The sequence below is a fragment of the Neodiprion lecontei genome, chromosome 1 (genome assembly GCF_021901455.1).
Source record: "Neodiprion lecontei isolate iyNeoLeco1 chromosome 1, iyNeoLeco1.1, whole genome shotgun sequence".
Classification (NCBI taxonomy): Eukaryota; Metazoa; Arthropoda; class Insecta; order Hymenoptera; family Diprionidae; genus Neodiprion; species Neodiprion lecontei.
Genome location: NC_060260.1, coordinates 3907194 through 3931073, shown reverse-complemented (window position 1 = coordinate 3931073; position 23880 = coordinate 3907194). Strand labels below are relative to the sequence as shown.

General features: G+C 38.8%; 1 protein-coding gene and 1 long non-coding RNA gene across 3 annotated transcripts; both read left to right on the top strand.

Moving 5' to 3' along the window:
• Positions 1-12067: 12067 nt before the first annotated feature.
• Positions 12068-13311, top strand: LOC124294466. Its single transcript, XR_006904336.1, has 4 exons — positions 12068-12155; positions 12347-12473; positions 12738-12825; positions 13005-13311. It is a non-coding gene; the product is annotated as an uncharacterized LOC124294466 (long non-coding RNA).
• Positions 13312-15779: 2468 nt separating this feature from the next.
• On the top strand, positions 15780-21288 carry LOC107218813 (ATP-dependent RNA helicase DDX54). Of its 2 annotated transcripts, XM_015656832.2 has the most exons (13): positions 15780-15925; positions 16227-16422; positions 16491-16867; positions 16929-17244; positions 17321-17531; positions 17651-17877; positions 17973-18164; positions 18255-18396; positions 18470-18662; positions 18816-18954; positions 19085-19232; positions 20798-21022; positions 21104-21288. In XM_015656832.2, the coding sequence occupies exons 2-12, from the start codon at positions 16228-16230 to the stop codon at positions 20992-20994; spliced, it is 2337 nt and encodes a 778-aa protein (XP_015512318.2). In that variant the 5' UTR covers positions 15780-15925; position 16227; the 3' UTR covers positions 20995-21022; positions 21104-21288. The 2 variants fall into 2 exon arrangements, with proteins under 2 accessions (XP_015512318.2, XP_046585788.1); XM_046729832.1 differs by having other exon boundaries at positions 20798-21288.
• Positions 21289-23880: the final 2592 nt, after the last annotated feature.

The following is a 23880-nucleotide window of genomic DNA, read 5'->3' as shown; positions in this document are numbered from 1 at the left end:
TTCTCGACTTCCAGGATCAGCGCTCCGTGGTTCCTGGTTCATGTTTACAATAAATTATTTCAATTCGTTTTTCGCGCAACCCCAAATTCGGTAGCTGTCAGTCCGCTAATAAAATTTCTCGACTTCCAGGATCAGCGCTCCGTGGTTCCTGGTTCATGTTTACAATAAATTATTTCAATTCGTTTTTCGCGCAACCCCAAATTCGGTAGCTGTCGGTGCGCTAATAAAATTTCTCGACTTCCAGGATCAGCGCTCCGTGGTTCCTGGTTCATGTTTACAATAAATTATTTCAATTCGTTTTTCGCGCAACCCCAAATTCGGTAGCTGTCAGTCCGCTAATAAGATTTCTCGACTTCCAGGATAAGCGCTCCGTGGTTTCTGGTTCATGTTTACAATAAATTATTTCAATTCGTTTTTCGCGCAACCCCAAATTCGGTAGCTGTCAGTTCGCTAATAAAATTTCTCGACTTCCAGGATAAGCGCTCCGTGGTTCCTGGTTCATGTTTACAATAAATTATTTCAATTCGTTTTTCGCGCAACCCCAAATTCAGTAGCTGTCGGTGCGCTAATAAAATTTCTCGACTTCCAGGATAAGCGCTCCGTGGTTCCTGGTTCATGTTTACAATAAATTATTTCAATTCGTTTTTCGCGCAACCCCAAATTCGGTAGCTGTCGGTCCGCTAATAAAATTTCTCGACTTCCAGGATCAGCGCTCCGTGGTTCCTGGTTCATGTTTACAATAAATTATTTCAATTCGTTTTTCGCGCAACCCCAAATTCGGTAGCTGTCGGTGCGCTAATAAAATTTCTCGACTTCCAGGATCAGCGCTCCGTGGTTCCTGGTTCATGTTTACAATAAATTATTTCAATTCGTTTTTCGCGCAACCCCAAATTCGGTAGCTGTCAGTCCGCTAATAAGATTTCTCGACTTCCAGGATCAGCGCTCCGTGGTTCCTCGTTCATGTTTACAATAAATTATTTCAATTCGTTTTTCGCGCAAACCCAAATTCGGTAGCTGTCGGTTCGCTAATAAAATTTCTCGACTTCCAGGATAAGCGCTCCCTGGTTTCTGGTTCATGTTTACAATAAATTATTTCAATTCGTTTTTCGCGCAACCCCAAATTCGGTAGCTGTCAGTCCGCTAATAAGATTTCTCGACTTCCAGGATAAGCGCTCCCTGGTTTCTGGTTCATGTTTACAATAAATTATTTCAATTCGTTTTTCGCGCAACCCCAAATTCGGTAGCTGTCAGTTCGCTAATAAAATTTCTCGACTTCCAGGATAAGCGCTCCGTGGTTCCTGGTTCATGTTTACAATAAATTATTTCAATTCGTTTTTCGCGCAACCCCAAATTCGGTAGTTGTCAGTCCGCTAATAAAATTTTTCGACTTCCAGGATAAGCGCTCCGTGGTTCCTGGTTCATGTTTACAATAAATTATTTCAATTCGTTTTTCGCGCAACCCCAAATTCAGTAGCTGTCGGTGCGCTAATAAAATTTCTCGACTTCCAGGATAAGCGCTCCGTGGTTCCTGGTTCATGTTTACAATAAATTATTTCAATTCGTTTTTCGCGCAACCCCAAATTCAGTAGCTGTCGGTGCGCTAATAAAATTTCTCGACTTCCAGGATAAGCGCTCCGTGGTTCCTGGTTCATGTTTACAATAAATTATTTCAATTCGTTTTTCGCGCAACCCCAAATTCAGTAGCTGTCGGTGCGCTAATGAAATTTCTATAACTTTACAATCTTCTCATAATCTTTTTGGTAAAATATGTCGATAAAAAAATTATATCAAACCTTACACATTATTTTTGATTCGTTCTCACGCTGAAAATATTTATTAGTATTCGAGGTATAACCTGAGGTGGTTGAAGGTGGTCGGAGGTGGACGAGGAGGAGGACGAGGAGGACGAGGATTTGTGCTGGGTGAGTAAAACACTTTTATAATATTTGATGGCAATTGTAATTATATTTCATCTGAAATATTACAAACTTGTCACGTTTACAATAAATTATTTCAATTCATTTTTCGTGCAAGCACATATTCAGTAGCTATGAATAATCTTATACAATTTATTATATTATTAATTAATTAATTAATATTCTTATAATATTTAATAGCAATTGTAATTATATTTCATCTTAAATATTACAAACTCGTCACGTTTACAATAAATTATTTCAATTCATTTTTCGTGCAAGCACATATTCAGTAGCTATGAATAATCTTGTACAATTTATTATATTATTAATCAATTGATTAATTACATTAATCCTTACACAATATTTTTGATGTGTTCCTATACTAAAAATATTCATTACCATTCCAGGTATCAGCCGAGGTGGTCGGAGGTGGACGAGGAGGAGGACGAGCTGGACGAGGAGGAGGACCAGGTGGACGAGGAGGAGGACGAGGTGGACGAGGAGGAGGCGGGGTGGGTCGTGGGAGAGGACCTCTCCTCTCCTCAGAGGAGGGGCGGGGGAGGGGCAGGGAAGGGGGAGAGGAGGGCGGGGAGGGGGAAGGGACGGGAAGGGATGGGGGGGAGGTGGGCGGGAAGGGGGAAGGGGTGGGAAGGGGCGGGGAGGGAGGGCGGGAGGGAGGGAGGGCGCGGGGGGGGGGGGGGGGTGTACTGCTCTATTAACTCTAACGGGCTTGCATTGACATCCGTCCTCTACTCTCTCCCTCCCACCCGCCCACCCTCCCTCCCTCCCTCCCTCCCTCCCTCCCTCCCTCCCTTCCTCCCTCCCTCCCTCCCTCCCTCCCTCCCTCTCTCCCTCCCGCCCCTCCCCTCCCTCCCCGCCCCTCTCCGCCCCTTCCCTTCCCTTCCCGTCCCTTCCCCCTCCCCGCCCACCTCTCCCCCTTCCCTGCCCCTCCCCCGCCCCTCCTCTGAGGAGAGGAGAGGTCCTCTCCCACGACCCACCCCGCCTCCTCCTCGTCCACCTCGTCCTCCTCCTCGTCCACCTGGTCCTCCTCCTCGTCCAGCTCGTCCTCCTCCTCGTCCACCTCCGACCACCTCGGCTGATACCTGGAATGGTAATGAATATTTTTAGTATAGGAACACATCAAAAATATTGTGTAAGGATTAATGTAATTAATCAATTGATTAATAATATAATAAATTGTACAAGATTATTCATAGCTACTGAATATGTGCTTGCACGAAAAATGAATTGAAATAATTTATTGTAAACGTGACGAGTTTGTAATATTTAAGATGAAATATAATTACAATTGCTATTAAATATTATAAGAATATTAATTAATTAATTAATAATATAATAAATTGTATAAGATTATTCATAGCTACTGAATATGTGCTTGCACGAAAAATGAATTGAAATAATTTATTGTAAACGTGACAAGTTTGTAATATTTCAGATGAAATATAATTACAATTGCCATCAAATATTATAAAAGTGTTTTACTCACCCAGCACAAATCCTCGTCCTCCTCGTCCTCCTCCTCGTCCACCTCCGACCACCTTCAACCACCTCAGGTTATACCTCGAATACTAATAAATATTTTCAGCGTGAGAACGAATCAAAAATAATGTGTAAGGTTTGATATAATTTTTTTATCGACATATTTTACCAAAAAGATTATGAGAAGATTGTAAAGTTATAGAAATTTCATTAGCGCACCGACAGCTACTGAATTTGGGGTTGCGCGAAAAACGAATTGAAATAATTTATTGTAAACATGAACCAGGAACCACGGAGCGCTTATCCTGGAAGTCGAAAAATTTTATTAGCGGACTGACAACTACCGAATTTGGGGTTGCGCGAAAAACGAATTGAAATAATTTATTGTAAACATGAACCAGGAACCACGGAGCGCTGATCCTGGAAGTCGAGAAATCTTATTAGCGGACTGACAGCTGCCGAATTTGGGGTTGCGCGAAAAACGAATTGAAACAATTTATTGTAAACATGAACCAGGAACCACGGAGCGCTTATCCTGGAAATCGAAAAATTTTATTAGCGGACTGACAACTACCGAATTTGGGGTTGCGCGAAAAACGAATTGAAATAATTTATTGTAAACATGAACCAGGAACCACGGAGCGCTTATCCTGGAAGTCGAGAAATTTTATTAGCGAACTGACAGCTGCCGAATTTGGGGTTGCGCGAAAAACGAATTGAAACAATTTATTGTAAACATGAACCAGGAACCACGGAGCGCTTATCCTGGAAGTCGAGAAATCTTATTAGCGGACTGACAGCTACCGAATTTGGGGTTGCGCGAAAAACGAATTGAAATAATTTATTGTAAACATGAACTAGGAACCACGGAGCGCTTATCCTGGAAGTCGAGAAATTTTATTAGCGAACTGACAGCTACCGAATTTGGGGTTGCGCGAAAAACGAATTGAAATAATTTATTGTAAACATGAACCAGGAACCACGGAGCGCTTATCCTGGAAGTCGAGAAATTTTATTAGCGCACCGACAGCTACTGAATTTGGGGTTGCGCGAAAAACGAATTGAAATAATTTATTGTAAACATGAACCAGGAACCACGGAGCGCTTATCCTGGAAGTCGAGAAATTTTATTAGCGCACCGACAGCTACTGAATTTGGGGTTGCGCGAAAAACGAATTGAAATAATTTATTGTAAACATGAACCAGGAACCACGGAGCGCTTATCCTGGAAGTCGAGAAATCTTATTAGCGGACTGACAGCTACCGAATTTGGGGTTACGCGAAAAACGAATTGAAATAATTTATTGTAAACATGAACCAGGAACCACGGAGCGCTTATCCTGGAAGTCGAGAAATTTTATTAGCGCACCGACAGCTACTGAATTTGGGGTTGCGCGAAAAACGAATTGAAATAATTTATTGTAAACATGAACCAGGAACCACGGAGCGCTTATCCTGGAAGTCGAGAAATTTTATTAGCGAACTGACAGCTACCGAATTTGGGGTTGCGCGAAAAACGAATTGAAATAATTTATTGTAAACATGAACCAGAAACCACGGAGCGCTTATCCTGGAAGTCGAGAAATGTTATTAGCGGACTGACAGCTACCGAATTTGGGGTTGCGCGAAAAACGAATTGAAATAATTTATTGTAAACATGAACCAGGAACCACGGAGCGCTGATCCTGGAAGTCGAGAAATCTTATTAGCGCACCGACAGCTACTGAATTTGGGGTTGCGCGAAAAACGAATTGAAATAATTTATTGTAAACATGAACCAGGAACCACGGAGCGCTTATCCTGGAAGTCGAAAAATTTTATTAGCGGACTGACAACTACCGAATTTGGGGTTGCGCGAAAAACGAATTGAAATAATTTATTGTAAACATGAACCAGGAACCACGGAGCGCTGATCCTGGAAGTCGAGAAATCTTATTAGCGGACTGACAGCTGCCGAATTTGGGGTTGCGCGAAAAACGAATTGAAACAATTTATTGTAAACATGAACCAGGAACCACGGAGCGCTTATCCTGGAAATCGAAAAATTTTATTAGCGGACTGACAACTACCGAATTTGGGGTTGCGCGAAAAACGAATTGAAATAATTTATTGTAAACATGAACCAGGAACCACGGAGCGCTTATCCTGGAAGTCGAGAAATTTTATTAGCGAACTGACAGCTGCCGAATTTGGGGTTGCGCGAAAAACGAATTGAAACAATTTATTGTAAACATGAACCAGGAACCACGGAGCGCTTATCCTGGAAGTCGAGAAATCTTATTAGCGGACTGACAGCTACCGAATTTGGGGTTGCGCGAAAAACGAATTGAAATAATTTATTGTAAACATGAACTAGGAACCACGGAGCGCTTATCCTGGAAGTCGAGAAATTTTATTAGCGAACTGACAGCTACCGAATTTGGGGTTGCGCGAAAAACGAATTGAAATAATTTATTGTAAACATGAACCAGGAACCACGGAGCGCTTATCCTGGAAGTCGAGAAATTTTATTAGCGCACCGACAGCTACTGAATTTGGGGTTGCGCGAAAAACGAATTGAAATAATTTATTGTAAACATGAACCAGGAACCACGGAGCGCTTATCCTGGAAGTCGAGAAATTTTATTAGCGCACCGACAGCTACTGAATTTGGGGTTGCGCGAAAAACGAATTGAAATAATTTATTGTAAACATGAACCAGGAACCACGGAGCGCTTATCCTGGAAGTCGAGAAATCTTATTAGCGGACTGACAGCTACCGAATTTGGGGTTACGCGAAAAACGAATTGAAATAATTTATTGTAAACATGAACCAGGAACCACGGAGCGCTTATCCTGGAAGTCGAGAAATTTTATTAGCGCACCGACAGCTACTGAATTTGGGGTTGCGCGAAAAACGAATTGAAATAATTTATTGTAAACATGAACCAGGAACCACGGAGCGCTTATCCTGGAAGTCGAGAAATTTTATTAGCGAACTGACAGCTACCGAATTTGGGGTTGCGCGAAAAACGAATTGAAATAATTTATTGTAAACATGAACCAGAAACCACGGAGCGCTTATCCTGGAAGTCGAGAAATGTTATTAGCGGACTGACAGCTACCGAATTTGGGGTTGCGCGAAAAACGAATTGAAATAATTTATTGTAAACATGAACCAGGAACCACGGAGCGCTGATCCTGGAAGTCGAGAAATCTTATTAGCGCACCGACAGCTACTGAATTTGGGGTTGCGCGAAAAACGAATTGAAATAATTTATTGTAAACATGAACCAGGAACCACGGAGCGCTTATCCTGGAAGTCGAGAAATCTTATTAGCGGACTGACAGCTGCCGAATTTGGGGTTGCGCGAAAAACGAATTGAAACAATTTATTGTAAACATGAACCAGGAACCACGGAGCGCTTATCCTGGAAGTCGAAAAATTTTATTAGCGGACTGACAACTACCGAATTTGGGGTTGCGCGAAAAACGAATTGAAATAATTTATTGTAAACATGAACCAGGAACCACGGAGCGCTTATCCTGGAAGTCGAGAAATCTTATTAGCGGACTGACAGCGGCCGAATTTGGGGTTGCGCGAAAAACGAATTGAAACAATTTATTGTAAACATGAACCAGGAACCACGGAGCGCTGATCCTGGAAGTCGAGAAATTTTATTAGCGCACCGACAGCTACTGAATTTGGGGTTGCGCGAAAAACGAATTGAAATAATTTATTGTAAACATGAACCAGGAACCACGGAGCGCTTATCCTGGAAGTCGAGAAATCTTATTAGCGGACTGACAGCTGCCGAATTTGGGGTTGCGCGAAAAACGAATTGAAACAATTTATTGTAAACATGAACCAGGAACCACGGAGCGCTTATCCTGGAAGTCGAGAAATTTTATCAGCGCACCGACAGCTACTGAATTTGGGGTTGCGCGAAAAACGAATTGAAATAATTTATTGTAAACATGAACCAGGAACCACGGAGCGCTTATCCTGGAAGTCGAGAAATCTTATTAGCGGACTGACAGCGGCCGAATTTGGGGTTGCGCGAAAAACGAATTGAAACAATTTATTGTAAACATGAACCAGGAACCACGGAGCGCTGATCCTGGAAGTCGAGAAATTTTATTAGCGCACCGACAGCTACCGAATTTGGGGTTGCGCGAAAAACGAATTGAAATAATTTATTGTAAACATGAACCAGGAACCACGGAGCGCTGATCCTGGAAGTCGAGAAATTTTATTAGCGGACTGACAGCTACCGAATTTGGGGTTGCGCGAAAAACGAATTGAAATAATTTATTGTAAACATGAACCAGGAACCACGGACCGCTTATCCTGGAAGTCGAGTTTCACCGCGTAGCGGACCCGAAGCGCGGGATCCGGGAGGTTGAGAACCCGGTACTCGAAATACGTAGCGGACCCGAAGCGCAGGATCCGGGAGGTTGAGAACCCGGTACTCGAAGTTTGCGGAGCGCGACTCTCAACCGTCCGCTCTACTGCGCGGTTGTTACCAGACTGAGGAACTCGGCTAGCCGATTTTAGATTGGTGACGTCACTTTCCGAACATCCGAAAATTCAAACTTTGGTTTCGAACTTTAATACTATGTATGATGATGTATGATGTACGATGTATGATGTATGATGTATAATGTACGATGTATGATGATATGATATGATGTATAATGATTTTAGTTTTCACATTTCATACAAGAAATACACACCTTATATCTCCTGCCGATTCCAGACTCAAGCGGCCAGACCCTTCGATGGTCAGCCGTTGACTGAAGAGATATCCTTCAGTTAACGGGTCAGCTGATAACGCTGCCGTTCTGCGACAGTTGGATGATGAAAAATTTTGCTCGTATCTTTCAAATGTGTGTTAAAATACACTCGAAGTGTTAAGAAGCTTCGTTCTTTCTCTCCCTATCACCTTTTTAGGTCTTTAAATCACTACGCTGCTTTAAATACTGTCTCATATACGGAGAATCCATTTCAGCTCGTTCAAAATTAGTGCATCCGTGATGTATTACAGTTACTCTGAATTTTTTTCCATCCGAATACTTTTCGAAAAACAATTCTGCTTCTCTACCCAACGTAGATACTTCACTTTCGACTAGCTAGAACAGCGTTTCGATTATATGCCTACGAAAATTCAAGATCGAGAGAGCAAATGAAAAGTTGTTGGAATAATTATGAATACTAATGTTATGGAATACATTGAGCGCGTATCGAATAGAATCCCATATCGAAATGAATAATTCTTCTCTTTTCAAATCATAGCTAATCTAGTAATATAGGTAAAAAGGATGGTTGGAGGTGTTCGGAAATGGTAGGACATTTCAAAAGTTAAAGTCGACGATGATCCGGTGCATCAATTTTATCGTTACAGATTTTCGTTTCCCATGAGGCATAGAGTATTCAACAACGATAATGCAGTCCTTAAAATTCATCATTCATCTCTGTCTGGAAAGCTAATTCGCAAGGCGTGGTATTCTAGATATGTCAAAACTAAGCTAGCGGCACGTGTTTGCATTATTAGAAAAATACCCGTACTCTTCATACACTGTTTCTAATCTTTTGCTACATTTGGTTTAATCACCATGCTTCCACAGTACGAACAGTCGGAAATGTTTTTGATTATCCATTATAAAATAGAAGAAGTAACAAAGCTGAAAGTTTATTGTTGAAGCTTTAATGAATACATCAAACTGCGGTCGAATTCATTTATTATTTGCACATGACCTGTGTATATTTGATAAATTATTCCTAAATACATTGAAACATATGTATTTATAATGAAATATCTTGCAATGGGCTGTGTAAACTATAAACTATAATTTCTATCGAATAGCTGCTCTTATGTCAACAGGGCTTTGAGACTCAGTTAAGTTGGATCTAGATTTTTGCCATCGTATGTAGGACATTGGGTTACAAGAACAAATGCGAATTACGAACAACTCCGTATTAGGGAGAAGGATATTTTAGTTCAAGTATACCTATACACAGAAATCCGTATGTGAATATACTAAAACCTCTGTGTTTATTGTAAAAATCTAGTTTTAAACATGTGTATATTAGAGTGTCCCAAAAAAACCGACTATTTTTTTTTTTTCAAAGAACATTTAAAAATCGTCAGAGTATCTCTAGAAAATGACCGTGTGAAAATATAAGCTCTTAATATTAATATTTAGAGGTGGCGATTTGTAATTTTCTATTTCCCATTTAAATAACATGGGAAAATTTTTTTTTGAAATTTGGAATTTTGTGATGGGATAACGAGCTACTTCATAAGTATGACAAAATCAGGTCTTATAGGAAATTTGATGCTCTAAAAAAATCGAATGTAGCACATGCTTAAAGTACTCAACACGCGAAAGAATCGTGAATTTTTCTGGGATATCTCCGAAATATAATGTCACGTATAATGTTTGAGTAGATCTAAATCACCGGCCAATAATTTTAAACGAGATACTTGGGAAATAAATATATTTCTCATGTAATTCATGATTGCTACGGTGAAGTAAATAAAAATTAAAACTCGCTAATGTTGTATCAACGCAAATTCGAGAGCATAAATGCGTGTTTTTTGTAATCTTGATTTGTTAGCGTTCTTTGACAGAAAATGGGTTTTTGGAATGAATTTTCAAGGCATTTGGACGGTAAATGCATACACAGTTATTATAAAATCTTCACATTCAAATCAGACTATCTACAAATCTACATTCATATAAATAGTGCTGTACAGATGCGTACCCAGCAATATTATCATATTAGTTTCAGTTCTATGTTTATACATTGAAAAGAGACTGTTGGTGGTTTTTTTTTCATTTTCCCTTTAAAGACTGTGCTTCTGCTGTTAGCAGCAAAAACAATTGCTGTAGAAAGTAGGTTTGTATTCCATTCCGTGGACTTTACTTCGAAAAGCACTTTTTATTTAAAGAGAGGTGTTGAAGTTAACACCAGAGTCATTGACCGATCAGAGCATTTTTCCTACTGCTGCATTCAATTGATTGCTGTGCGTGAAAAAGCGTAAACGCATATTTTGTTTCGTCAAAAGTCGCGAGAAAATTTCAATCGACGCCTGACGTCGTTTGCAACGGCAATTATTTGAACGTTCTGCGCAACTCGCATGGCGACCGGTTAAGACTTGTTTCCGAGCATAGCGCGGCGTCATTCGCTTCCGAGCCGTCGTAGTGGAACCACGGGAGTCGTAAGTCGAAAATTCAGATCGGCATGTGCAGGCCTTTTATCCGGGACGTGGCCAAGCACCGATACATTATGGTTCGAAAAAAAGGCTGTGCAACGTCATTCGGTCAGTGCCTTCCCACGAAACTCATTGCGAATAATATACGGACGGTGTGCAGTGTCTGGCCCACGAAAGAACCAAGTTACTGAAATAAAAGCAGCATGCGACATCGAAGGTGAGTTTCGTGTTTGAAATTTTCATTCTATAGTGCAACTTCAGGCTTTAGCGATTACGGTTGACGATTGTCTCCGCGTCGGGTGTCATTTGTTATTGAAATAAAAGCAGCATGCGACATCGAAGGTTAGTTTCGTGTTTGAAATTTTCACTCTATAGTGCAACTTCAGGCTTCGGCAATTGCGGTTGTCGATTGTCTCCGCGTCGGGTGTCGTTTGTTATTGTTTGTGTGGCCGACCTTCGGTAAGTGCGTAATTGCATCGTTAGCTAGTTAACTCAGTCTGTTTAGGCAACCAGCTCCAACACAAAATGTGTGAACGGGTTTGAAATCGAGTGTAATTGATCTCAGCTTTCCGAAGCTTGCTCAAGAGATTATCAACAGATTAAAATTGCCTCTCGGGCAGATTTTTGACTAGTCACAAGCGCTTTGTCACAATAAAATGCTCCAATAATCTTCCGTTGTGGTTTTGTTTCTAACATTCTGGAAGAACAGACCTTGTGGAAGGTGACCTTCGAGCGAGTTATGTTTTCAATATCGGTTCGCGGATCGCGGATCGCGTCTCTCACGCGGACCTACGTTTGTGAAATGCGTAGTTGATTTTGGCGTTGTTTCGCACGTAACAAAATACTGTAAGCGGTTGCATCTCTTTCCGAATTTGTCTTCCAGAGATCGCTCGGTAGAGGAATCCTCGATTTCGTAATCCTTTATTAACGTGTGAAAAAAAGTTAACGCATCACGGTGTTCCTAATCGTTTCGCTAATCGTTTCGAAATTTCGAGTGAGTCTAAATCGTCAACTGTTATTGATTCCTCATACCTGTCATATTTTGGACAACTATGGGGAATTTTGAATACTGTTGAAATTGTTAATAAAGTTACATTAAGTACTAACAAAATATTGTGTTATCTTATCTGATTGCAGAAAGAAACTGCAACAACGTTGATTGGCGTTAGTGATTACATAGATTGAAAGGTCCTGTGAAATAAATCGTGGAATACATCACTGAGTGACGGAACTGACGAATTTATTGCATATAAACAACAGGTATAAAACAATCCCAATCATTTCGCATTTGTTTATGTGAGTGATATAACTTTCCAAATCTTGGCATAAAACCAAAATTACACGTGTTCAAACATTGAGTAAATGGTTTGCTGAATTAGATCAAATATTGATAAAATTTTTCACTCGATTACAGAATTGAGCTACTGTAAAAATGATAGAGGTTTGCGAATATTCGCAAGTGACCCAGTAATACAATGTTGGAAAACTAAATGCAGAAGCTGAACAGGTCGTAATTTTGTAGAAGACTAGAGAACAGGTACACATTTGAAATCATTCTAGATTATACTTTTGGGTTATTTTAAATTCAAAAGATTTGTCAGTCAATTGAAATTAATAGGTTTTCAATTTTTCATTATGTTAAAAAAAATAATAGTAATTTTTCAACGCCTTATATCTTATTTCTGCAAAACAAATACTAATAAAATGTTATTTCTTATGTGTTTACAGGGGCACACTACATTGTAGCACTATCGACCACATTAAGTGATGATCCAAATAATGTAACCCAATCAATCGATATCTGACAAGAAACTAAAAATGAAACCACATGCTAGGCAGTGAATAGAAGTGAAAGGTACATATTCGATATGATTTTTAATTACCATGTCCCTTTTGACAGAAAATACTTTTAGCTGGTCACTAATTTTAGGCATTTTTTCAATATCTGTTCTTGTTTTGTTAGACCCCTAGTATTTATTTCTGCAGATCATTTAGAAATGAATCAGAAATCACTGAAATATCATGCAAATAACTTATTTTGACACAGACAATTTGTAGTGACATGAAATCTGATCCAAGTACATTGTGCGAGTAACATTTTATCATATTCTTATTGCAGTGTGAAAAGTGTGTGCAACCACCATACAACCTGAGATGCTACAAGAACTACTACACATACATGCAAAGTGTGGAGCAACCCGGAGGAGGTGAGAAAATTTATTTTAATTATTGTTTGATAATTCAGTATGGTACATTTGAAACCTAAGTTTTGTCATTGCGTAGCATGTGTTGAATACATATAAAAATAGACAACAACAACAATTTATCTGAGAACTAATAAACCAGTTTGCTAAACTAATTCGAGCTTCCTTTTTCGCTTTTTCAGAGTTAAGCAGAGACATCCGAGTAACTTCTCCATTACTCAGCAACGTTGGTGAGTTTGCATGTGTTAGGTTACGGGTATTTCCCTGGGACTCCTCCATCCCGTGGCGTGGCGGTAACACTGTTACACGAATCTACGATTTCTTAGATGCATGGATAGGCTCATTCATGATCGCAACGATGCTTGACTTCAAGTTGAATCGTTTTTTCTTTTTGTGCAGTAGACCTATTCTACCATAGTGACTCAATGTTAGAAATTTTGCACGTTGCTGAAAGTGGAATGAGCATCGCGGCAGGTTACCATCACTTACTCGGTGTTCGCGAAAACATGTATGTTTAGCTACAGATATAAGTACCTACCTGTGTTTGAATTTTCAAATGACGTCGTTTAAGTGGTGGATACACCTGAGGCTTAAACATATTCCAATGATAGTTTATTCAATAACATTTTAAAGTCTGGCAGAATGTAACATATTCAACTTGCACGATATATTTTGAATCATTTCCAATTTTTTAATACTCTGCAACTGTCGTAAAAATATAGGTTTAGCTCGCTTAGAAAAATGCTGATTGGCATACAGGATGTTTTTAATCCGTCTTACAAAAGGTTGATGTACCGATAGTCAGCCAGCATTCACTATAATAGTACTTTTGCTGACTACGGTGCAAAAACATTTTGCTCCCGACAGGTAACCAACGAAACAGTAAGTCACAGTGACCACGGCGCAAATGAGAAAGAATGATGTGTGTTGGAAAGAATGGAGAATCGCATAGAGCGAATATAGGTAATCGGGTAGGTAGGTGGTCGTTTTGGGATCCGTCGCGGGGTTTAATGTGGATGTGCGTGTGAATCTCTTTTAAACATTTCCGTTGGGTGGTTCCTTTGGGAATCAGGCGAGGGTAGGAAGGTCGCGATGTACTGCGATGTTACTAACTTTTGTAATCCATAGCGTCAAATGATCACAGTGATTGTCCTCTAGAAGCATGTGAAAGATTATGTATAAGAGTTTTATTAGTGAGCTTTCAAATTTTAACGAGGTTCAATTACCCATTTCTTGTCGCTCTGCAATCATTTTCCAGTAGTTATTCAATTTGATTACTCAGTCATTATCGATAACTATTTGATTCAATTGATCTCTGTGATCGTCTGAATGGGCAAAACGCATCTCTGGACCATCCATCGCGTTCCGTGGTACGCTGGATGGGGAGAGATACTGAGCTCGAAGACTTCGCGTCGAAGAGGACCGCCGACCGTCACGCCACACAATAATGCATGTCCTCCAACCTCCCTCCCGGACTTGACTCGTATCTCAGAAGAACAATTCGCATCGCAATGTGTCGGATTCAAAAAGACGCAGATGCGGATTGGGTTTCTACAGAATTTTGCGACAAGTCCTAGATATTTAAGGTTTTTCGACAGGTTAATCAGTCGCGCCTTTTTGCGCGTAGATTAATCACGGGAATCGGACGCGTCATTTGCGCGTTGACATGATACTTTTTGGTTCTGAGAGAAGGCGCGGCATTGTCAGGCAGGTGGCCAATTCACGCGGATAAAAGGCGCGGAGTGTATAGTGATAATAAAGAATTTTGTCGTAAGTATGTATAAAACATACCAGAGGTGTACAAAAGTATTATTTTTTTTTTTTTTTTCTTTAACGTACGTCTTGGCTTTTGTTTCAGGGCAAGGGAATAATTTTTTATACAAGTTTACCGACAAATATTGAGTCTTCACTGAAACAACATTTTTATTTCAACAGTTCCAGGTAGAAAATTGATTTTGATTGAAAGAATGTATAATATTTTCTTCAGTCATAGAAATGATAGAGTAGAAGACTGTTTTCGCAAAGTTGACGTTGGGCTCGACAGAGTATTTGTCGGTGCATGTACTTTTGTCATATTTTGCTAATCGTAACTTCATCTGTTTCAGATAATGGAACCTTTTATCTGTTTCAGCCAATCAAACCTCTTGTCTGTTTCAGCAAATCAAATAATTTGTCTGTTTCAGCCAACCAAACCTTTTGTTTGTTTCAGCTAATCAAATATCTTGTTTGTTTCAGTTAATCGAATCATTTGTCTATTTCAGCTTATCAGTTCGTTTTCTGTTTTGGCTAATCAAACCTTTTTTCTGTTTCAGACAATTAAACTTTATGTCTGTTTCAGCTAACCAAACATCATTTATTCCAGCTAACCAAATCTGTTTAAGCTAATCAAATCTTTTGTCTGTTTCAGCTAATTAAATCTCTTTTCTGTTCCAGACAATCAAATCATCTTTATTTTAGATGAAATTTTTTTTAACAGAATCTGAAGCCATTTCTGCTACGATTTCGTGAATCGACGATAATATAATAAAGATCAGCAACTTTTCGTGGCACATCCCAATCCGGTACTTGCAGAATTTATTAAGAGTTTTTTTTTTCACAATTATGAGGTTTGTACCCGAAATTTATTTCGATGTTGATAAATAAAAGTTTCGTCGGAATTACTACAGTTCGCATTTCTGATGCATCCCAAGTATTTCCGACGTAACTTCTGTTACCAAGATTAATCGTTTAGGCGTATCGAGTATTATTGTGTAAGAATGATACGATTGGTTTACTTGTCGCGTATGGAGACGCGCTTGTACAACGATAACCCATGAAAATTTCACAGTCTATTTCGTTCTTAATCATTCTTGCAATAATATCATTCGTAATATGTATATTTATAAATTATTTCGTTATGACCACCACAGCGGCACGTCGCTATGGCAATCACGTTCTGTATTATCCATTGAGCCGTAGTGCGCAGTATATACCAAAGTATACCAATGGCTTTGCGTTTTCGCCGTCGTGTCTTGCGTCAAGTCTTGATGGACTTCTGCTTCGACCACTTCTGTACTGCAATACATGCCGTATCCACGTGAGAATATACAGCCTGTGTTCAAAAGTAAGTAATAACATGCTGACAGTAATCAAGAATGCATTTAATAAACAATAAATATATACGTAATTAAGCGATTGAGTAAATGTAGTAACCTACGATCAATCAAATCTTCCTACGTCAGCGAATACTTTTCACAAGTAGAGGTTATGGCCACCAATAGTTTTTGATCGACAATAACGTCAGTAGTCGATTTGTCTCTGTTTCTAAAGAATATATTTGGTTGTATTGTTGATGAATTTTTCTGATTCACTAAAATTTCATACTACTTTGTACGATTTTAATCAACTACCACATTTATTTTTAGAATGCCTGAAGACGAAATTATTGGCTTTGCCGATCCAGATGATATTGACAATGACGATGATGATGGACAGCTTAGGGTCACTAAGAAAAAGAGTGGCAAAAGATCAGGTGGATTTCAAGCTATGGGTCTTAGTTTTCCTATATTGAAAGGTGTTCAGAAACGAGGGTACAAGATACCAACGCCCATTCAGCGGAAGGTGAGTTGCAAAATTTTTCACTTTATTATTCTCATCTCTATTAATTAAAAATTGTGTTATTTCGACAGACGATTCCTTTAGTTCTTGAAGGACGGGATGTTGTAGCTATGGCGAGGACTGGCAGTGGGAAAACGGCCTGTTTTCTCATTCCTTTATTTGAGAAGCTTAAAATGCGTCAAGCAAAAGCTGGCGCAAGAGCTATAGTGCTTTCTCCAACTCGAGAACTAGCTCTTCAGACATTAAAATTTATTAAGGAGTTGGGTCGTTTTACTGGACTAAAAGCTGCAGTGATTTTGGGTGGAGACAGCATGGACAATCAGTTCAGTGCGTTACATGGAAATCCTGACATAATTGTTGCTACACCTGGCCGTTTTCTTCACATCTGCGTCGAAATGGATCTCAAGTTGAACAACATTGAATATATTGTCTTTGACGAAGCAGACAGGTGAGTAAATTGTAAATAATTGATTTAATGAATTGATACTGAATTTAAAAATATTTTACAGGCTATTTGAAATGGGTTTTGGCGAACAGTTGCACGAAATTGTAAACAGACTCCCTACTTCTCGGCAGACTTTGTTATTCTCTGCAACATTACCAAAAGTTTTGGTTGAATTTGCTAAAGCTGGACTGAGCGATCCTGTTCTCTTGCGATTGGACGTAGAAAGCAAATTACCAGATGAGTTGAAACTTGCTTTCATCGCCAGTCGGCCGGAAGAAAAACTCGCTGTTCTCTTGTGCTTATTAAAGAATATTGTCAAACCTGAATCGCAAACCGTTGTATTTGCAGCTACCATACACCACGTTGAATACATTCACATGGTAATTACTTATTCTTCATTATTGTTTTACTTCTACATACAAAACCATTTTGCAATAATGTCTAAAATTTTTACAGATATTAGATAAAGCAAACATCAGTAACACTTTCATATACTCAAACTTGGATCCGTCTGCGCGAAAAATTAATGCAGCAAAGTTTCAAACTGGAAAAGTAAAAGTTTTGGTAGTAACCGATGTTGCTGCCCGCGGTATTGATATACCGCAGCTGGACAATGTGATTAATTTCAATTTTCCTTCCAAGAGCAAACTTTTTGTACATAGAGTTGGTAAGTAAAAATTTATAGATGTTACATGTAATTTTAATGTAACGTAATTCTGAATATGGTTGCAATTTGCTTATCTTAGACTCCGAGAAAATAACTAACATTTTTGTGGTCTCAAACAGGTCGTTGCGCCAGAGCAGGTCGCACTGGTACGGCTTACAGTATTGTAGGACCAGATGAATACTCTTACTTGATAGATTTACATCTATTTCTTGGTCGTCCGTTACACATTATGCCTGCTAAACCTATCGGCAATGTTCCTGAAGGAGCTATAGGAAGGATGCCCCAATCCATGGTGGAAGAACAACTAGCCGAATTAATCCTTTGGCACGAAAATAGCTCGGACATAGTAAGTTTTCAAATCATTCAATTTTTGCATGAACAGAAATCCTTATTCAATTCATGATAAATACGAGCTACTGAAAATTTTCATTTTTTCTGCAGGAAAATATGAAAAAGGTATGTAGCAATGCATATCAGCAGTATATCAGGTCGAGGCCAGGATCTTCCGCTGATAGCGTCAAGAGAGTAAAAGAACTAAAAATTGGATCGGCAGGTGTAATACCGGAATATTGTGATGTGACACCTGCGGCTGCAGATTTGCTTTGCAGGATGAAGAACTACAGACCACAAGGAGTGTGTAACCTTTAAAATTATATGAGATTTACTATCGTTCTTACATTTAATAACAATGTCATTATTAATTTGGGATAAATTTATTTTCAGACGGTATTTGAAATCGGTACAAAGCCGTCCTCCGTAGATTATACGGTAATGAAAGCCAAACGAGCTTTTCACAGAGAAAACATTGCAAACTTTCATAGAAAAATTGATGAAAAAGAAGAACAAGAAGCGATAGCCAGTGAAGGTAAATTTTTAGTCGAAATTTTTCGGTAAAGTTAACAAGGTCTTACGTCTCATATCCTTGTACTTTACTCTAGAGTTTGCAAAGAAGTCAAATTTGGTGCCTAGCAGTGCGGAAGAAATTAGTGCTACGTTTAGTTCTGTGATAACTCCAAAAAAGAGGAAAATGGACGATCTGTACAAGGAAAAGAAGAAAAAAAAACAGAAAGTAACACGTGACGAAGAATTTTATATCCCCTACTCTGCTCCAGATAAACACACCGAGGCTGGGTAAGTGTATTTTCCAAATACCTTATTATATTTTTCATTGAATGGCTGTAAATTTTAGCTCAGAGCTCTACAGTATTGATGCGCCGCTGAATTTGCAAGTGATTACATTCTCGTCATGCTTGATGATTTCAATTATTTCAAATTCATTTGTAGCCTGGCAGTAAACAGTTTTGCTGTAGAAGCTGAAAGATTGCAAATGGATTTGACTGCAGATAGTGAAGATTCCCGCCGCCTTCAAACACAATTGAAACGTTGGGATCGTAAAAAGAAGAAGATGGTTACTGTTCAAAAGGTAATTACATTAGTTTTAAGTGCACAATCCGTTGAGCATATTTATTTGTACAATTTTGATGTGGTTGCTGAAATGTACACACCGTTTATAAATGTTTACTAATATTGCGGTTCCTTTATTTTCATTGCAGGAGACAAAATCAGCCAAGATACGCACAGAATCAGGTGTATGGATCCCTGCTACATATAAAGGAAACCGTTATTCACAATGGAAAGAAAGATCAAAGGTGGACACTGCCAATGACGACGATGACGAGGAACCTGAAAAACTCCAAAAACGTGAGTTTACAATTTATTAATTACTTCTATTTTTCTCTGAATTTATAGACACAACAACATTCCCCGTTTTTCACATAATGACTTGAATACTGGTTTTCCATATTTTTGTAAGCCTATAAAAAACGTCTGTGAGGTAATGACAAGAGTTAACTTCTAAATTATATCTTTGAAATCAAAATCCAAACATATGTATACAAGTCGCTATACTGTGGCATTATTTTTCCTTGCATTCCCACTGTGCCTCTGTCGTGAGTTAAAATAACTGTACCCTGATTCGGTCATAGTTAATGGCAGGAAGTAGATCGTTGTACCGTCTGTCACTCCAAGACTGCATTGATTTTTGTCTCTGTTCAATTAACCAATTAAAAGAGGCAATATCACTTGAAGTAATTGGTTTCCTCGTTGTTTCCTGCTATTGGGTTTAGCTAAATAACTTTTTCTAAATCCGGGTTAAATATTTTGGATCTGACCTTGCTCTCACTTGCTGTATACGTTTTTATTTAGTTTCTCTCCATGCTTCGCTAGGTTTTTTTACGCACACGATATATACCTTCTACTAAAATTTGTGTCACGTAAACGTTCGACTTCTGTTTATTGGCTTAGGGTATATCTGACTATCACTCCAAATACATGTGGCCCATATGTACCATCTAAATTGTGGTAAACTTGTTATGTCTGTGGTTATTATTGCTCTCTTTCACAACGACTTCGAAAGCACTCTTATCCTATCAGCATTCATCGTTCTGAGATAATTCACTCACCTTTCCACCATGTAGCTATGCACCGAATCGAGTGCATGATATTCATGCAATGGAATAAGGTTTGAGCCATTTGTGTATCTTTTAGTGATTTGAGTGCTTAAAATATACATACGTGAATAGATTTCCTTTGGCTTTCCTGATTTTATTAAACCCAGACAAACATAGCGACTCAATGATATGCCAATGGACAGTGAATGGTCGTTTTATTGTTTAAGTGTACCCCAAACATGTATAGTATAATATTAAAGACTCCCGCGGGTCTAAAAATAGATCGTGATGTTTATTCAGAAATAGATGACTACGAAGTAATTGATCGAAATGGAGGAGGTACGATGCATAAAAATGATAAATATGTGTAAAACTCGTAGCTGCTGGTCAATGATCAATTCGTTTAGGTACAATAATCTTCTACAATATTCTGATTCTTTAAAAATCAGCGTCAGAAATGACCTGAACTCTTCATCAATAAGCAATATCATACCATTTTTTGTCCACATTCCCACTGTGTTGCAATGTGTAGCAATAATACTTGGGTGTACATACATTCCAACATCGTGGTATAATGATAACTGCAGATTGATTAGGCATCAACAGAATCGTTATGTCTAAAGACAGTTTTGTCACAGTTAATTTAATCTGTTTTCATTACAAAATCAGTCTGTGATTAAGAGCCTATTTGATAATTATTCGGCAGTACACGTAATTGCTTGTAAGAAATTATGTTGCGGAATTCTTACTTTGTACAATACTAATATGTTCACTACAAGGCTCTGTGATTTATTTAAAGTATTTTCCTTGTTTCAGTACAAACCACATCCAATACGCATTGGGCACGTCATAATCAAAAGACAAAGGAAAAGGCGAGGAAAGCTGAGCTGAAGAAACCAGAGCAGATATTGAAGGCCAGGTTAATAATGGAAAAGAAGCAGAAAAGACAGGGTAAAAAGAAAGGAAAGGGTCGTGGAAAGGGAAACAAAGGAAAAAGTAAGGGGCGTTCCTAACGTCCTTAATTCATCCGTCTCATCCAGGGTAAATTATATTTGACGAAATATTTTATACAGCATAAGTTTGTATCATGCTAGGGACTTTGAAGTGAAAATGATTTTTCAGGTTCATTCAAACGATAATGCTGGAAAGCCATGTTGATAGTAACAAGATAAAACCGCATAGCTTTGTTACGCAAACAAATGTTCTGCATTTATCTGTCTATCTATCGATTGGAACAAAAAATATAAATGAAATTTAGATGAAAATTATGTAATTGTGCCAATTGAATAGAGTTACTTACACGCATATACGTATATCGGGTTATTCAATTTACTGCGAAGTTAATAATGGTGCTTTAAAAAACCGTTATGCACTTCAAACACCGTCCTTATCTCCGCCCACCTACATACACGCGTTGCCTTCAGAGATACTCTCAGATAGATTATTCAAGTAAATAAATGCTATTTGTATTTCTGATAAAAGATAAGATTCTTTACTTGTCAATTTATGACATTCCATTAGAAGGCTTTGAAAGTCAGAGTATGTTATGTTATCGAAAATTACAGCGATTATAGGAGATTGATGTCTGTTGCGATGTACATTAGAGGGACTAAGCTAAAACCAACTTTTATTTGATATTAGAACCAAAACACAAATGAACGCGATTATATTATATGCATTAAACAAGCACTGGTTAACATTTGTGTATACGCGGCTGATCGCGGTTTGATACATTTTATCTTTCTTCCACGTACGTACGCGTATTTTACAATGGTAAACCAAAGAATTACGACGCGATATTTCTTTCTTTTTTTTTTTCCTCTCCTTAATCTTTTTTTTCTACACCGCAAAAAAAAAAATTAGAGACAATGAGCTGTTAAAAAAGAGTGCTGCAACGTTAGATTTATTTCACGAGATGTTTGCTGGTTCCAGATCTGGGTTAATCAGGTTGATGAAATTGCTCGTGAACGCGGGTTGGTCCATTTAAAATTTGCTAATTGTAAGCCTTGGTGATTGTAACGAAAGTCGATTACATATGTATATCTATACGTAAGATTGCACAATGTCCAAAAATAAACATATGGGTGATCTATAGATACGAGTATCTGCGTAAGAAAACAGGTTTCTCGATCAAGATTTGTCGCAAACCGTTACTCTCACTTGTCGATTCGACGTTTTAGAGTTCTCACATGTTCGCATGAGTTGCTGGCCAATTTGCCCTTCACTTGACAAATTGAAATCATCCATTTTTATATCGCTCGAAGCACCTTCTGAAATCCTAATCTAAGATTTTACCCCAGGAGTCGGATACATGAAACCCTCGATCATTCTGTCACTCTTCAACTTGTACAGATACAGTGTACGGTTACCTTACTGTTATTTGAAAAATGATCAAAACTTAACTGCACAATATCGAATGACTTACTGCGCGCAGTTACGGATATCGAATTTTACTTGAGAAGAAGTTACGGAACAACGTACAGCCAGATTTACGTTATTCGCAATTTTTAACGATGTTGAAATTGGGACTCGACTATTCTTGCCATAATTCTGTTCGGCATGGAATATCATTCGCTAATCGCTCAGCGCTGGAAATAATCTTACGGTCGAAATAGGATTTCAAGCGTGTTAACGGTGGCCATCTTTGTTTCAAATTAGCGCTTTTGTAACTTTTCTCTTTCCATTACTTTGGCAAATTTTTTCTCGCAAATACGTGCCGTGTGCATACGCGTAAAATATTTGTGGTGAAATATATACGCAGGTAATAAAACCGTGAGTCGGTTTGTTGTCGAACACGAACGATGACTACGCGCGTGCATTTCTTCACGATGTTGTCGGCTGCGGTACTAAGCAAGTAACAGTAAAATATTTACATTGTTGTTTCAACTTCGAATATAACACAAACAATTGTCTGGCCAGCGTGTCGATTACAATTCAAAGTACATGTTGAATTTAAAAGCGAGGGGGGGAAGAACGCAAGAATTTCTCGGTACAAGTTTCGAGATGTGGTTTAAACCGGTACGTCATTACGATTATCGAAAACTGGTATAGACCGATTGTGACCAGATTCATAATTGGAACCAAAAATAACTGATATAAAAAGAAACAAAGATGCGAATCATTTCTCGGCTTCGATAATAATTCACACTTAAGTATTGGCGCACCCAACTTGGATAAGATATCCATCCCGCACCTGGCGAGGAGAAAGAAACACACGTTAGTTGCAGCAATTTGACACGAAAAGGTACGAAAGTGGGTCGCAATTACGAGTATTATACGTATGGCGTATATTGTTCTCAGCCAGCGAGCAATCGATCATTAGATACATCCGCGCGTTGCGAATTCCAAACTTGTCGTTTTCGACGCTTTCCTATGCCTTTACATGTGCCTACTTGTATGTGTAAGGAATAGAATGTAGGAGAACAGAGAAGCTCGCTTGATTTCTAGTTCCCGCATCACGCGTCGATTTGTGTGAATGCAGATTTCTATTCATCTCCAGACTTTACGCATCACGTACAACACGCGCCGAGTACTTCTCGTGTATTTATTATCTAGTTTAGCTATCATAGCAATCCTTAGCAAACAGATATTTGCCCGTTAGGTTTATCATCGATTATATATCAATCAACGCGGCGCCACGAATTTTCTCCACGTGAGAAAATGACCGTTTAATAAAACAGACGTGAAAAATCGTGAATTTTTTTTTAGTAAAAATGTACTTTCGATACGACATTTACAGGGCGCCCACACACCTGAAAGACTTGTAAATGTCAGGGTATTCGAAAGTGTTGGTTTAAAATCTGGAATTGTCGGGGAATTTTTAATTTGGTCGGGAAAAAAACTGAACGTATCAATTTTGCTGTCATGGGAATTAGAAATGATTTTGCGTCGAGACAACG

What these genes read in the sequence shown, in the direction of transcription:
- LOC107218813 (XM_015656832.2), top strand. Translation starts at nt 16,228, where the DNA reads ATGCCTGAAGACGAAATTATTGGCTTTGCCGATCCAGATGATATTGAC. An exon ending in ACTTTTTGTACATAGAGTTG is followed by an intron (nt 17,532 to 17,650) that starts GTAAGTAAAAAT and finishes GGTCTCAAACAG; the next exon opens with GTCGTTGCGCCAGAGCAGGT. An exon ending in GATAAACACACCGAGGCTGG is followed by an intron (nt 18,663 to 18,815) that starts GTAAGTGTATTT and finishes ATTCATTTGTAG; the next exon opens with CCTGGCAGTAAACAGTTTTG.